Source organism: Hyaena hyaena, unplaced genomic scaffold (genome assembly GCF_003009895.1).
Source record: "Hyaena hyaena isolate Hyena2069 unplaced genomic scaffold, ASM300989v1 scaffold_160, whole genome shotgun sequence".
NCBI lineage: Eukaryota > Metazoa > Chordata > Mammalia > Carnivora > Hyaenidae > Hyaena > Hyaena hyaena.
The window spans coordinates 2,062,086-2,075,645 of record NW_024080793.1 but is presented as its reverse complement, the minus strand read 5'-3'; the positions used below and the strand labels follow the sequence as shown (position 1 = coordinate 2,075,645).

At 56.5% G+C, this 13,560-nt stretch overlaps 1 protein-coding gene and 1 long non-coding RNA gene across 8 annotated transcripts in view; one reads left to right on the top strand and one right to left on the bottom strand.

The window, feature by feature from the left end:
• Window position 1: 1 nt before the first annotated feature.
• PRR7 (proline rich 7, synaptic) lies at window positions 2–9,755 on the bottom strand. 4 transcript variants are annotated; one of them, XM_039239728.1, is made up of 4 exons: window positions 9,381–9,530; window positions 1,921–2,208; window positions 778–1,430; window positions 2–561 (listed from the first exon to the last, which is right to left on the bottom strand). In XM_039239728.1, exons 3-4 carry the CDS (start codon window positions 1,187–1,189, stop codon window positions 164–166), a joined length of 810 nt encoding a protein of 269 aa, XP_039095659.1. In that variant the 5' UTR covers window positions 1,190–1,430; window positions 1,921–2,208; window positions 9,381–9,530; the 3' UTR covers window positions 2–163. The 4 variants fall into 4 exon arrangements, with proteins under 4 accessions (XP_039095659.1, XP_039095661.1, XP_039095657.1 ...); XM_039239730.1 differs by lacking the exons at window positions 1,921–2,208; window positions 9,381–9,530 and adding an exon at window positions 9,677–9,755; XM_039239726.1 differs by lacking the exon at window positions 1,921–2,208.
• Window positions 8,609–13,560, top strand: part of LOC120236761 — a 10,164-nt gene continuing 5,212 nt past the window's right edge. For 2 of the 4 annotated variants that reach the window (XR_005529763.1, XR_005529762.1), the window contains exons 1-2: window positions 8,697–9,004; window positions 13,135–13,313. This is a non-coding gene — a long non-coding RNA (uncharacterized LOC120236761). The other 2 variants (XR_005529765.1, XR_005529764.1) reach the window with 2 other exon arrangements.

The window sequence follows — 13,560 nt, the reverse complement described above, 5'->3', positions numbered from 1 at the left end:
GTACCAAACCAGATCACACACCTTTATTATCCTCAAAATGTAACAAACGGGGTAAGAAATCCCTCCCTCCCCACCCCTCCCCGCAGTCCAAGGGAAGCGTTTAAAAAGCCCCGCAGTCAGGCCTCGAGTCCGCGGGTGGGGCCCGGAACGCCGGGCGCCCCCTCTATACGGCTGTAGTCCTCCCGAACAAGGGGATGGAGACCGGCAGGCGCCAAGCTCCATGCTCCAGCGGCTCGCGGCTGCTGAGTTCCGAGTCGGTCCAGCTGGGGAAGACCCGGCGCCCACGGTCCGCCTGCAGACAGAGCGCAGGGCAGGGGGCCGCGGGCCGCGGGGCGCTGGGCAGGTGCAGCGCCGACGTGTAGCCCCGGTCCAGGAAGAGCGGCTTGTAGCTGGGCGGCGGCTGCTCCTGTTTCTCCGCGCTGTCGCGGCGGCTCAGAAAGGGTGTGACGATCTTGCGGTAGAGGCCGCGCGTGTCCGTGAGCACCTCACTGTAGGGCGGCGGCGGCTCGGCCATCAGCACCGCCTCTTCATAGCACGGTGGCTTGGACATGTCCGATTCCGCTGCAGAGTGGGAAACGATCAGAGGGGTGAGGCCGCCAGTGTCCAGCCTCCTGCGGAGGCTTTGGCCAGCCGCTAACCCTAGGCCCAGCCCGCTACCTCCTAGGTTCTCGGGGAGGCTGCCCTGTGGAAGGCTCGCCAGTCAGTCGTGATCCCGCCCACTCTTAGCGGTCCCGGATGTGGCATCCCGCGATGCCCACAGCAGAGGTCTGGACTTACCTTGACGCGGGTAACTCCAAGGCCGCGGCGGCACTGCGAGGTGCGGAGGCGGCGGGTGCGGAAGCGCGTGGTGGTGTGCGTGCGGGTGTGCGTGTGGCTGCGCCGGCCCGTGGTGCAGCAGCGGATGGACGTGCACGTGCTGATGCGCGTGCGCTGGCGCCTCGAGGCGGCCGCGCTGCGGTGGTGGCGGCGGTGCCAAGCCCGGGGGGCTTCCCGCCAGACTGCCCTCCAGCTCGAGGGGCTCCAGCTCGAGGGCGCGGAGGTTCTGCTCACGTAGTCGCTCCTCCTGGCGCCGTTTGAGGCGGCGGCGCAGGAAGCTGCAGAAGCAGCAGAGTAGGACGATGAGACCCCAGATGAGCCAGAAGCCGGCGAAGCACGTGAGGAACGTGTAGGTGCCCTGGGACATAACCATGGCGGCGGCGGGGCGGCGGGTCCTCGGCGGCTTCACTGGACACTAGGTTCCTCTACGTGGCCCCGGCCCCGCGCCACGCTCCCAGACGCCGCCAGCGTCACTCGGGGACCTGCGGCCGGGGGCTGCCCGTGGCGGGGCTCAAGTCGTGCGCGCGCCGTCAGGGGGCAAGAGCAGCGGCGCCTGCTCCTTCCCATGGCGCCGGTGGGAGAGCGGGCGGGCCTCACCCGGGGCCGCGCGGGACCTGTAGGACAGACACACGGCGCGGTGAAGGCGCGCTGCAGCCCCGACGACTTCCCTGCCCGCGCCCAAGCCCTGCGCAGTTCTGGGGAAGCCTCCTCTGCGGGAACCCCCGCACTCCCCGGGGGGGCGGTGACATCACCAGGGGATGACGTAACACCTCGAGGTTTCCCCGGTAGGGTTTTCCCGGATCTGAGACCGGACCGCCGCCGCAGCTGATCCGAGGGGACTCCAGGCGGGCCAGCAGAGGGCGCGCGAAGGCCAGTCTTAACCTCCGTACTCAACGGGAGGTTCGCCACCCCACGTAGTACCCCAGCTCTGAAAGGGCTTCAGAGGCCCATGGATAGACCCTCAGGGCGCTGAAGAGGAGTCTCTGCGCGGTTGCTCTGCGGCCGGGAAAAGGGAGCCCACCTCCTGTAGCCCCACAAGCAGCCCGCCAGCGCCCAGCTTTAGCGCTAGGCATACCCCGCTCTAGGCCTAGTACTCGCTCCTACCCCTGTCCGCCCAAAGCATGGAACATCCAGGTCCGCACTGCGGGCCTCTTGGTCGTCGCCTCTCTTGTAGAAGAGGCTCAGGAGGGGTCGTTCCAGCTGTTTCTGCGTGCCACTGGCCTGCTTTTGTCTGCACGGCCGGGCGTGGGCTGTTCCTCTTTTCCTTTCCTCTAGGCGCCTCCGCCAGTCAGATCCCAGCTCTGTTTCCCCATCCTACAATTCTCAGCCTCATTGGCTCTACCGTCTTAGCTCCAGTGGGCCGTATCAATTCCCCTCAATTCCTTTACGTTTCTGCAGAGGGTAGGAAAAGTAGTTCGTTTGCCCCTGTATCACCTGTCGATGGACACCTCTAGTTCTGCCTCCTTCCTTTCCACAGCCGGGGTTTAGCGTGGAATCTTGCATCGTGAGGTATGTAGGATGGAGCCCTGGCTGTGGAGTGACGGGTGGCAGGCGATTGTTCACCACCCTCGCAGAACAGGAGTGTGCCCTTCTTGAATGCCTTATTCCTACCCAGGGTTTTCACATATAATCCTTCGGGGTAACTGCAGTTATTCTTATTTTACAGACGTGGAGGGGGAGGGGGGTCATGTGGCAATTAGCTGTGTAGACCGCAGATGGCAGTGTCTTAATTTGAACCCAAGCCCGGCCACAGAACCCTAGCCAGGGTTGGGAGAGTGCTGCTACTTGAGCTACTTTGTAGGTCGTTCTTCCAGGAGCCCCATGGACAGCCCCCCATCCTCGGCATATCCAAGGCACACACACATTTAACTCTGGGGGCTATGGTGGGCCTGAGCTCCAAGTGGGAGGTCCACATCAAACTGTCTCAGACTGTTCTAGCAGCAAGCTGGGGGGAAGCCAGGCCATGGGCCACCCCACACATCTCCCCAGATGGCTCCTGTCTGATTCTCTGGCTGCCTTGTGCCATGTGCCACTTGGTCCCCGTGCCAGTCCCTTTCTCCTGGGCCTGTGTTCCAGAACAGACAATGGCGAGAACAATAGCTCCACCCGCCCCCTCCACAACCCTGCCATGAGGCTGCCATGGCGACGCAGCCCAGATAAAAACACGATGCTGCCAGTCACTGGGAGTTAATTAAATCTGTTGTTCTCCTTTCCCTGAGCCCACAGGAATTTTCAGGAATGCTCTGAGGAAGCTGGCACTAACTCAGGGGCCCCTTGGCCTGCACATCAGGAACAGCTCCAGCCAGATCAGAAAGGGTACTTCTGGGACTGGAGGTGAAGGAGTTTAGCAGAATTAGTAATAGAAATACCTGCCAAGGACTGTCTATTGCATGTCAGGCCTTGTTCTAGGCCCTTTCCATTCAGAACGTCATGTTATATGTAATACCTCCTTCTCAGTGGGGGCCCATTTGATAGATGAGGAAACAGGGTCAGAGAAATGATTTGCCCCAGGTCACACAGCTTATAAGGGGAGGAGCTAGGATTTAGCCTGAGTCTGAATCCAGAGTCTGTCAAAATACTTTCCCTTATTTGACCACTGAGACATAAAGGAAGAGCCCAATGCATGTGAGCACTTGGCAGTATGAGGACACTGAGCTGACTGGCCAGCTTGTAGCCAAAACACACCTTTCTGTCCTTCCCACCAAAGCCCTGGTGCTTCTGGCCACCAGGGCTCAGCTCACGAGTAGGAAAACGCTATAGGGTGGAGGAACAGGATGGCAGCTCCAAGGTTAACAAGGAACAAAGGACAGAGACTCTGCCCTGGGGAGCCCAACTCAGCTGACTGGGCATTAAGGTGAATGGGGCAGGCCACAACCAAGATTCTCTGGGTGCCACTGTGGCCCCTCAGCCAGGAGGCAGGAATCACTGTCATATTTTATGGATTCGGCCGCTCTCTGTCACACTGGCACCGATGCCCAGTTTGAGTGGGTGTGGATTTGATGCTAAACACTCCCCCCGGGCTACTGCTTCACTCGGTGGGTGCTGGCAGGCCCAGAGGGCATGGATCCTGCCTGTGGCCTCCCTCCTGCCTGTGTCAGGCCCATAGGAGCTGCTCATTACATTTCATCTAATCCACAGTAGGTGCTCACCACATAAATGTCAAGAGACCTTTCCAGATGCTCTTCCTGACAGACCAGGCTTCTCCAGTCTTCCTCTAAGAGCTGTCCCTTTACTCCTTCATACTTCTGTACTTGCTCCTGCCTATGTCTGGGGAGCCCTTCAATGCAGACCCTGCCTACAGCCTCTTGCTCACAGCCATGCGCCCTCTCCATCCCTTCCAGACTCTCCAGAGCAAATACTGCACCTGTCCAACTCCAGCTGTCTGCTAGCAGTGGTGCCTCCCCGCTTTCGTCTGCCATTTTATGATGTTTCTTCTTTCTCTTTTCTTACCTTCTTGCAGGTTATTTGAACATGTTTTTAGGATTCCATCTTGATTTATTTACAGAGTTTGTGAGTGTATTGCTTGGTATCTTTTCTTGGGCCACACACACACTGGGGTACAGCAGGGGGACACAAACAAGACCCCAGGGGGTGAGTTTCTTAACCTCTATGATGCCGGTTTCCTCATCAGTGACCGTGGTGAAAACTGAGCTAGTCCATGCAAAGGGTTTGGAGATGCCCAACAAACATTAGTGCTGATGACGGCAGCTTCTGAGCTGGGGATGCAGAGATGTGCATGTCCTTTAGATGCTCTCTGCCTGAGGCTGGACATCACAAATCATTCTCAGTCATCCTACAAACTAGGCTAGCATTCCTCCCATTTGACAGAGGAGAGACTTGGCTCAAAGAAATCAAATGATACCCAAGATCACACAGATTTCTTATTCTGGTGGGCTGCTGTGGGCACCTACCACATTGCTCCTCTGCATGAAGAACCCCAGCAACCTTAGACCCTTAAAATATACTGGCTCCTTTATCTCAGTAAAGAGCCCACCATTCACTCTGTCCACTAAATCCTGTTTTTACCCTCAGTGCACACTGTGACTCTGTCTACTCCCTTTGGTCCCCCTGCCACTACCTTAGCCAGGCCCCCGTCATCTTTCTCTCACCTAGGCCTCTTTATCACCATGCTTGCCACCGCCCTCTGTACTTCCACGCTATGCTCCTGCTCCACCTACCCATTTTCCACATGGCCATTTCCCCCAGGCCCTCTTCTGCCGGAATCCTCTGGCAACTCCCACCCCTTCAGGAAGCAGCCCAGCTCGTTAAGACAGTGTAGATGGGTGTCTCTTAAACTTGAATGAATGTCAGAGCTACGGGGAGGGCTTGTTAAGACAGAGTGCTGGGCTCTGCTCCCAGTGTTTGCTTCAGTAGGTCTGGGGTTGGACCCAAGAGTTTGCATTTCTAACAAATTCCCAGCAGATGCTGATGTTGTGGTCCAGAGAGCACACTTGGAGAACTGACCTAGATCACAGCCTCTGGGTTGAACTCCTGCCAAAAGGCATCTTCAGCCTCACTTCTCAGTGCCCTTCCCTCTGCAACCAGCCTGTGTTTCCATCCTGCACTGTTGAGTCCTGCTTTCTTTCCCTGAGGGGCCTGCAACACTGCCTCCAAGTTCTTGCCCCCACATTTACTACTCAGCTTCATGGGCTCACTGTCACTTCGCTGGACTAGTCAGCTCCAGGCAGCCTTACTCCCCAGGGTTGGAGGAAAAGCCCATGGATGTCACAGTGTGCTGCAGTTGCCTGTGTGTGACTCCAGAGGCTGCATCTGTCTTGTCATCTGGCCCCCAGCAGCTCCAAAACCACTTGGAGTGACTGGAGATGCCTAGTTCCCTGTTTGGTCTTTTAGCCAGAGGACAGGAAACACTTCAAGAGCTGGGCCTGGGGGCACCTGGGTGACTCAGTCGGTTGAGCATCTGACTCTTGATTTCAGTTCAGGTCATTACCTCACTGTCATGAGATCAGGCCTTGTGTTAGTCTCCACACTGGGCATGGAGCGTGTTCAAGATCCTCTCTTTCCCTCTCCCTCTGCCCCTCCCCCCCCCAAATAACTAAAATCTTAAAAAAAAAAAAAAAAAAAAAAAAAAAGTTGGGTCTGCATCCAGTTCACACCTGGGAAATGTCAGCCATTCACCACCAAAAAGTCAGTGAGAGAGAAGCCATCACCCAGCTCTCCACCCTGGCAGGGTAGCTTACAAGTGAGATGAGGACCCATCATTCATGTGAATAAAAGAAAATGGAGGCATATGTTAGGGGCTCTGGAATGGACAGAGGGAATCCCAGACAGCAGGATTTTTGGGTCATAAGGTCCCCAGAGCTGCCGGTCAAGTGAAGGGACAGGGTCTCAGACGAGGGCACAGCAAAGGGAGAATGTGGTGTGTAGAGTGGGGATAAAGTGGGAGAAGTTACTGCTAACGTGTCCTGCATATCCCGCACATGCCAGACCCTTGCTGGGCTCTTCACATTTATTATCTCAGTGACACCCAGGAGGTGGCTGCTGCCATCCCCATTCTACAGACAAGGAGTTGGGGCCAGCTCAGGCCCACATAGCCAGGTGGTTGTGAAGCCCAGGTGACTGCAAAGCCCACTGTCCTGGCAGGAAAGCAGGCACTGGTGACAATTTTACACTCCTCCCACACCAAGACAGATGAACTGAGGCCAGAGAGAGGATTGCCGCCACCGTCAGCCAGGTGTAGAGCTGACCAGACCCTCATTTCCTGTTAGGCCAAGGTCCTACGGGTACTAGAGGTGCTACAGGTAGCATCTCTGTGACCCAACCCTGGCACTGGGCCAGGAACCCAGGGCTTGGAAACTGTGAACAGGACAACAGACTGAGGTCACAAAGAGCTGTGGGCAGAGGCCCTTCATGGCTCAGTGTCTACTGTACCCACATCTGTCCCTCCAAGGGAACTGGCCACACTTCAGGGGCCGGGGGGAGATGAGGATGCCCTCTTCAGAGAGGCAGCCTGGCATAACACACAGAGCACTAAAGGGTGAGCCCAGGGGTCAAATCCTGCTTCCGTCCTGATCAGGCTGTGTGGCCCTGTCCCAGCTGTTCCCATGCCTGAGCTGAAGTTTCTTTGCCTATAAGACAGGGATGATGAGACCTGCCTAGGATTGCCTAGGGTGGAGCAAAACTGATTAAGGAAGTGAAAACACTTCAAGCCTAATGTACATAGCTGCATGTGACAAACCAAACGTCAACACTCTACAGCCTCAAGAGGCTCAAATATGGAAACGAGCCCATGGCACTACATCTACACAAACCTGGAAGTGGTCCAGCAGAAACTGCCATCACTTTACCGTTGACCAGAGGTCATGGCCTTGTGACTCTCAGGCTGGGCACAGTTCATGGGCATGTTTTGTTGGCCCACAATCAATTTTTTAAAATATTCTGATTAGTTGCCAAATTTAAAACCCAGGAAATTTACATAAAAGTCTGGATTCTGGATTCATCTTAAAAATTATCTGGGCATTCCACATCCACATTCTCACATGGTGACATAGACTGTAGCTGAGTAGCTCCCTGGCCCACCTCACTCATTCCATTGTTCCCTGGGCCCTAGAGGCATTTGGGTTTCTGTCAGCTGAACTGATGAGCACCTACAGTAGCCAGCAGTATATGGATGAGCCCATCTCTGCTGAATTCTACCACAGCCAGGGCTGCAAGCTGCTCAGCCACAGAGCCCCAAAACGTAGAAGTAGGCCATTGGGGGTTTCCCAGGTAACTGAGGTAGACCTCACCGCTCAGTTTCACCCAGAGAGAGAAAATGGAGGAAGGGAGCCAGCCCAGCAGCAGCGCAGTCCTATATAGCATCTGGGTGAGCAAGAATCGGCTGATTTGGGTGGAAGACAGAAAAGTACTAAGGCTCGAAAGGCAGGGAATTTCCTCACTGGAAGAATATGAAAGGAGTTAAGAATGCTTCTCTAGAAGCCTTTACAGTTCTTTTCTGCATGGATCACAATGGACGGTGTGTGGCAGGCAGAGAGCTGCTGTGCTAGCAGAGAAACCTTCACCGGAAACCGAGCTCCACCACTTACTGGGTGTGTGACCTTGGGGAGATCACATTACCCCCCTGAGCCTTAGAGTCTTCATCTTTAAAATGGGGATAATAAACTTACCTGCACAATTGTAAGGACTAGGAGTACTGAATGCAGAATACTCAACACAGAGCAGGAGCAGAATGAAATGAGCCTGTGAATAATTCCAAAGGCACTCCTGCCTGCATCACCGAGACTCAGGACTGACTTAGGGCACCACCCATCTAAGGACATTTTATGCCTCAAATGCCTAGGGTAACAGTCACCTCTGGTGCTCCAGGACACTTCCCTGGATGGGAAAGGAAACCCAACGGTGGTTGTGGTCACTGGGATGTTGAGTCCAAGGTCTGTGATTGGAGGCTGGCATCTGCTGAGTCAGGTCTGGGAGAGCTGGCAGGAGGATCATTTCTCTCCCCAGCACCCTGCCGCTGCCAGCTGGGGGAGGTTGGGAGAGGAGCCAGAGGTCATTTCCTCTGACTCAGCGACCATTCTCCTCCCAAAGGAGCTCCCCTGGAGGACAGCACATCTCCGTGTGGCGCTGGCCTGCCTGCTGGCCAACCTGCATGCCACCCAGCACAGTCTGGGCTTTGTGCTCAGACAAGAAAGGGACACTTGTGATCCAGACAATGGGCTGGGGCGCTCCTATTTGGCCTGAGCTTCAGCTTCCCTGGGTCAGCAATGTCCTTTCCTCTGCTCCTACCCACTCTGCTCCCACCACTCCCTGGAGAATGGTGGCTTGAAACGTGGAGCAGAAACCCATCACCGGCCCTAGCCGCGGTTTGGCACATGCCCTGGCCATGAGGAGGAGAGACGTAAGCTTCTTTCTTCTCCTCTGGTAAGGACCATCGCCTCTGTGGCACCCAACTCAGATCAGGCCATTTTGCTAACGAGTGGTGGTAGTGGTGGTGGGGGTGTTGGAACACAGACGCCGGACCCAGCCTCCAAGCTTCCTCCTCCCGCGGCGGGCCCAGGGGCTGGGCCGCCCCCACATTTGCAGCCACCCCAAGAGCCTTGCTGCGACGACTGCAGCCACGTGGGAGCCAGCTTGTGCCCACGGGGCCGCTCACCTCCCCACCCCCATCTTCGACGAGCTGTGGAGGCAGGCACACCCAGACGGGTGAAGTTATTACCCCCGCGGCTCGAGGGTGAGTCCCCGCACCCCCTCTCCCCCTGCGCCCCTGGGCTGCGGCCCCGCGTGGGGTGGGGGAAGGGAGGGAGGGGGCGTCACCGCCCCGCAGTCGCGTTGCCTGGGAGCGCAACCCCGTTGCTGTGGCAACCGTTTCCAAGCGAACCGGTGGCGGCTCGCGCCCGGCTCTGGCTCCCTCGCTCACTGGCGCCCTCCCTCTCCCTCCCTCCCTCCCTCCGGAGTAGGCTGGGGGAGGGGCTGGCCGGGGCGGGGGTCCGGGGCCGCGACCCGGGGCCAGAGCACAGAGCTGCCCGCGGGGAGGGGCTCAGCCCGGGACCATCTTCTGCCCGCGCTCCGGGCCCGCCCGGCCGCACCGCCGCCGCCGCGGTACTCACGGGCCCAGGCATCCTCCTCGAGCTCGTCCTCTTGGCTCGGGGCGAGTGGCGCCGGCCCCGCGGACAGAGCCCCCGGCCTGGGGGAGGCGGCGGCGGCGGCCCCGGGGAGCTGACTGTGGCAGCGAAGGCGGCTGCGAGCGCTGGGCTCGAGCCGCGGGGCGCGCACGGGCGCGTACACGGCGCGTACCAGCCCGGCGTGCGCGCGCGCGCGACAGCCGGCAGGGGGCCCCCACCCCCAGCTTCTCGCTGGCGAGGAGGCTGTCCTGGGAGCCGAGGGCGGAGGACCTGGCATCCACCTGCCGCGCGGAGACTTACAGGCTGGGCACTAGGTTCACCCTGCACAGGGAATGCACGCGCCACTCCGCACAGTTCCTGGCAACAGGCTGTCCGGAACGGGCGCACGCAGGCAGACCGGGTGTACACAATCGACCGAGCACACAGGATGCTCAGCCAAGCAGCTGACACACACATAAAGCTCAACCCGGAAAGCGCACACGTCCAGGCACCGGCCACATCCTGAAATGCACAGCACGCATGCAGTGGGCGAGGGTTGGAACAGGTAGGTACCCTAATGTTCCAGCTCACCAATGCATTGACCCCCTCCCAGTGTGTCCCCAGTGAGCATACAGCACCACTTCTGCTAAGAAGTGGCACGGGGAGGAGAACCCAGTGCTGGACCTATAGCCCTGGCCTTCATGGACCCTGCTCATCCCCGGGGAACATAAGTGAGCCCTGGTGATGGTCTCCCTGTCTAGGCTGAATCTGAACCTGGCTGTCCGTCTCTTAATTGGGTTCTCTGTTTCCAGTCCAACTTCTGTATCACATTTAGGGAGATCTTCCCAAAACACCTTCCACCACCAGGGCACCTGGGTGTCTCAGTTAAGTATCTGACTTTTTAAATATTTTTTTAAAAATGTATTTATTTCTGAGAGAGAGAGAGAGCGTGAGCGGGGACGGTCAGAGAGAGAGGGAGATACAGAATATGAAGCAGGCTCCAGGCTCTGAGCTAGCTGTCAGCACAGAGCCGGATGCTGGGCTCGAACCCACGATCTGTGAGATCATGACCTGAGCCAAAGTTGGACGTTAAACTGACTGAGCCACCTAGGCGCCCCAAGTATCTGACTTTTGATTTCAGCTCAGGTCATGATCTCACGGTTCATGAGACCACACGGCACCACACTGACAGCACAGAGCCTGCGAGGGAGTCTCTCCTCTTTCTATCCCTCCCCTGTTCTCACTCTCTCTCAAAAACAAGGGAGGGAGGGAGGGAGGAAGGGAGGGAGGAAGGGAGGAAGGAAGGAAGGAAGGAAGGAAGGAAGGAAGGAAGGAAGGAAGGAAGGAAGGAAGGAGGGAGGGAGGGAGGGAGGGAGGGAGGGAGGGAGGGAGGGAAGGAAGGAAGAAAAGACCCTCCACCACCATACCAGCTGGGACATTTTGGTTTGCAAGTGACAGAATCCCAAAACAAACAGGCTTGGACGCAAAGGTGTTTGACTCCTGTAACTGGGGAGTCCAGAGGTAGATTTTAGCCGTGATCTCAGTTGGCTCCAGGTGTCCCAATAATGGTATCAGACATGTATCTGTTCTCTCCACTCTGCTTTCTTCTGTTTGTATCATTCTTGAAAATTCTCAAGTGGTGGCAAGGATAACACGCCGGATCTAGGTTTATATCCTGCCACCCAACCCCAGAGAAGAGAACCTCAATTCTTTCCCAGTAATTCTAGCCAGCCCCCAAAACTCTTTTTGGACTCAATTTGGCTTAGTGTCCATCAGTGAACCAATCCAGTTGGAGGGATATATGTTCAGCTACCCAGTATGTTTCCTTTTCTTTGGTTACAAGCACCCTGTTTCATCAAGGGAACTCATTGCACCCCTTGTGTGCCATCATGCTAGGCCTGTGAACCCAAATGCCCTGCTCCCCCAGTGTACAGTGAGCAGATTTCCAGCTGGGCCATTTGGGCTCCTTGGGTTTGCAGTCAGGATCAGTGATGCAGACATAAACATGGCTGTAGCATCTTGCTTCTGGGGGTCATACCCTGATGAGAATGGGGTCTGTGACTAAGACCCTGGAGGTGCTCCAGTTCTGGTTCTTTTATCACATCCCTCCATATCCTTTTGAACACTCTGAGTTAGTTGGAGGACAGTTCTGTTGCTTGCTGGGTCCCGCACTCTAGGTCTGTGTACACAGGGGGTGCAAACCCAGCCCCATCTAAACCACATGGATTGAGACAAGAGACCCCCCCCCAACATAAACATGGAGTGCTTTTGCACATGCTAAGCAGACACCCTGACAAAACCAGTTAAAACCTTTCAGGGACTCACCGGCCTTCTAGACAAGGGCCCCACATCTTTTATTTACATGGCTTTCAAAGCCCAGCGTAGTACTGACTTGGCTCCATTTGCTCCCTTCTTTCACCCATCACACACCCATCACTCACCCCACTCCAAGCCATCCTAAACCACTAGAGGCCCTAGACCATCCATCTGGCTCCCCCACTCAGGTCTACCTGGTTCTGAATCCTGGAGGACACTAATTCAGACACTTTTGTGGCCAATGGGCCTCCCTGCCTGGTGTTGGCCCCCAGCCCCTCAGCAGTCCCAGCCCCACCAGCTCTAGAATCATCCCTGCCACAGTACTGACCACACTGAGTCTTAACTGTTCCCATTTCTGTCTACCGAACTCCAAATTGGTGGGGGGCCTTGTCTCCATCTGGGTCGCCAACTCCCACCATAGAGCTGGGTGGAGAGATGGACTTAAGAAAGGCTTGTTGGGAAGTGAATTCTGGTAGTTTCCACTGCCAAGGAACTCACTGTGCTAAGAGCTTTAAGATGAGCTGAACTGAAGCCAACAAGTTCCCTGGGTCCCTACCATGGAAGGGGGATCATGGGAAGTCCCTGGTGGGAGGTTGTGACCTACCCACAGGCAGAGGTGCCCTGGGGACCTACTGGTCCACCTGGCACCCACTCACCCTTGCACACCTGCTCAGGGCTGGGTTTTGTCCTCTGTGCAGACACCTAACTACCCTCCCACCAAGACAGAAGGGCAAATGCATGTTGGGCCCCAACCTCACACCTTATGGGTAGGACGCAGCTTCATTTTCAGCTGGCTCCGTCACCATCCTGCAGCAGCCATTAACCAGCTGGAAGACCTTGGCAAGGTCCTCTCCAGTTTCCCTCAAGAAGCAGCAACACACGTTCCACCCACTACCAAGAGCTGGGCCACCACCAGAGGCCCCTTCTGCTTAATCAGTGCTTAGAGCCTTCTGGCTGCCCCTGAGAGAGCTGTTAACCTGGCACCCAGCACCCACTCTCCTAATAGGCAAGAGTCCCACCAGTGACCCAGGGCCTCAGAGGGGACTGGCTGCTTTAATGGATTCTCATAGCTGCCCTATGAGGTGATGGGTATCACACCCACCTTTCTAGACAAGGGAAGGGCCTATGCAAAGCTAGCTTGAAAAGTGGCCTGACAACACTTGAACCCAGAACTGTCCAACTGCAAAGCTCTTGTGGCTCATAGCACTAGTACCCACCCTAGAGGCAAGGAACAAACCCTTACTGTGCTTACAGAGCATCCTTGGGGGGCTGGGGGCATTGGGCATGGGACTATGGTGCAGCAACAGGCTTATGAAGTCTGGGACAGACTTGTCAACAGACTCTCATCCCTGTTTTTGCATAGATGGAATGCTCTGGAATGTTCCCCCAATCCCTGTGTCCAGGTGAGTAAGTCTCCTTTAAAGCCTGGCTCATCTATTTTCAGAGAACCCTCCCTGATGTCCTCATGGCTGATCTCTACCAACTCCTGCACAGCCTGACTTCCAGCATCACCACTGTCTCAGCTCTGCTCAGGCACATTTCCGGATTCCTGGGTGGAGAGATGGCTCTGGAGAGATGGCTCTAATGTACCAGCCCTAGGCTGAGCATACAACAGGTGTCCAGGTAAGACAGAGTGGGTAGATGTTTCTAACAGCAGCTTCCACCTTTCTCCCAGGCTACTCCAAGCCCACAACTGGTGGCCAGATCACCTTGGCCTTGGAAGGGACTCTGCCAGCTGAGCCTGCCTCTCCAGTATAAGTAGAGCTAGACTCACACCCTAGTGGGAACCCTAGGCTTCTTCCCTCAGGCCTCATCCCATCTAGGAAGCTGAGAACCCACTGGGTGAGCCCAAAGGCCACCAAGTCCTGGC

Excerpts from the sequence above, each read along its gene's own strand:
- PRR7 (XM_039239730.1), bottom strand. The coding sequence starts at position 1,189 with ATGGTTATGTCCCAGGGCACCTACACGTTCCTCACGTGCTTCGCCGGC. Across the intron at positions 562-777 it reads TTGGAGTTACCCGCGTCAAG|CGGAATCGGACATGTCCAAG; the intron begins GTAAGTCCAGAC and ends CCCACTCTGCAG.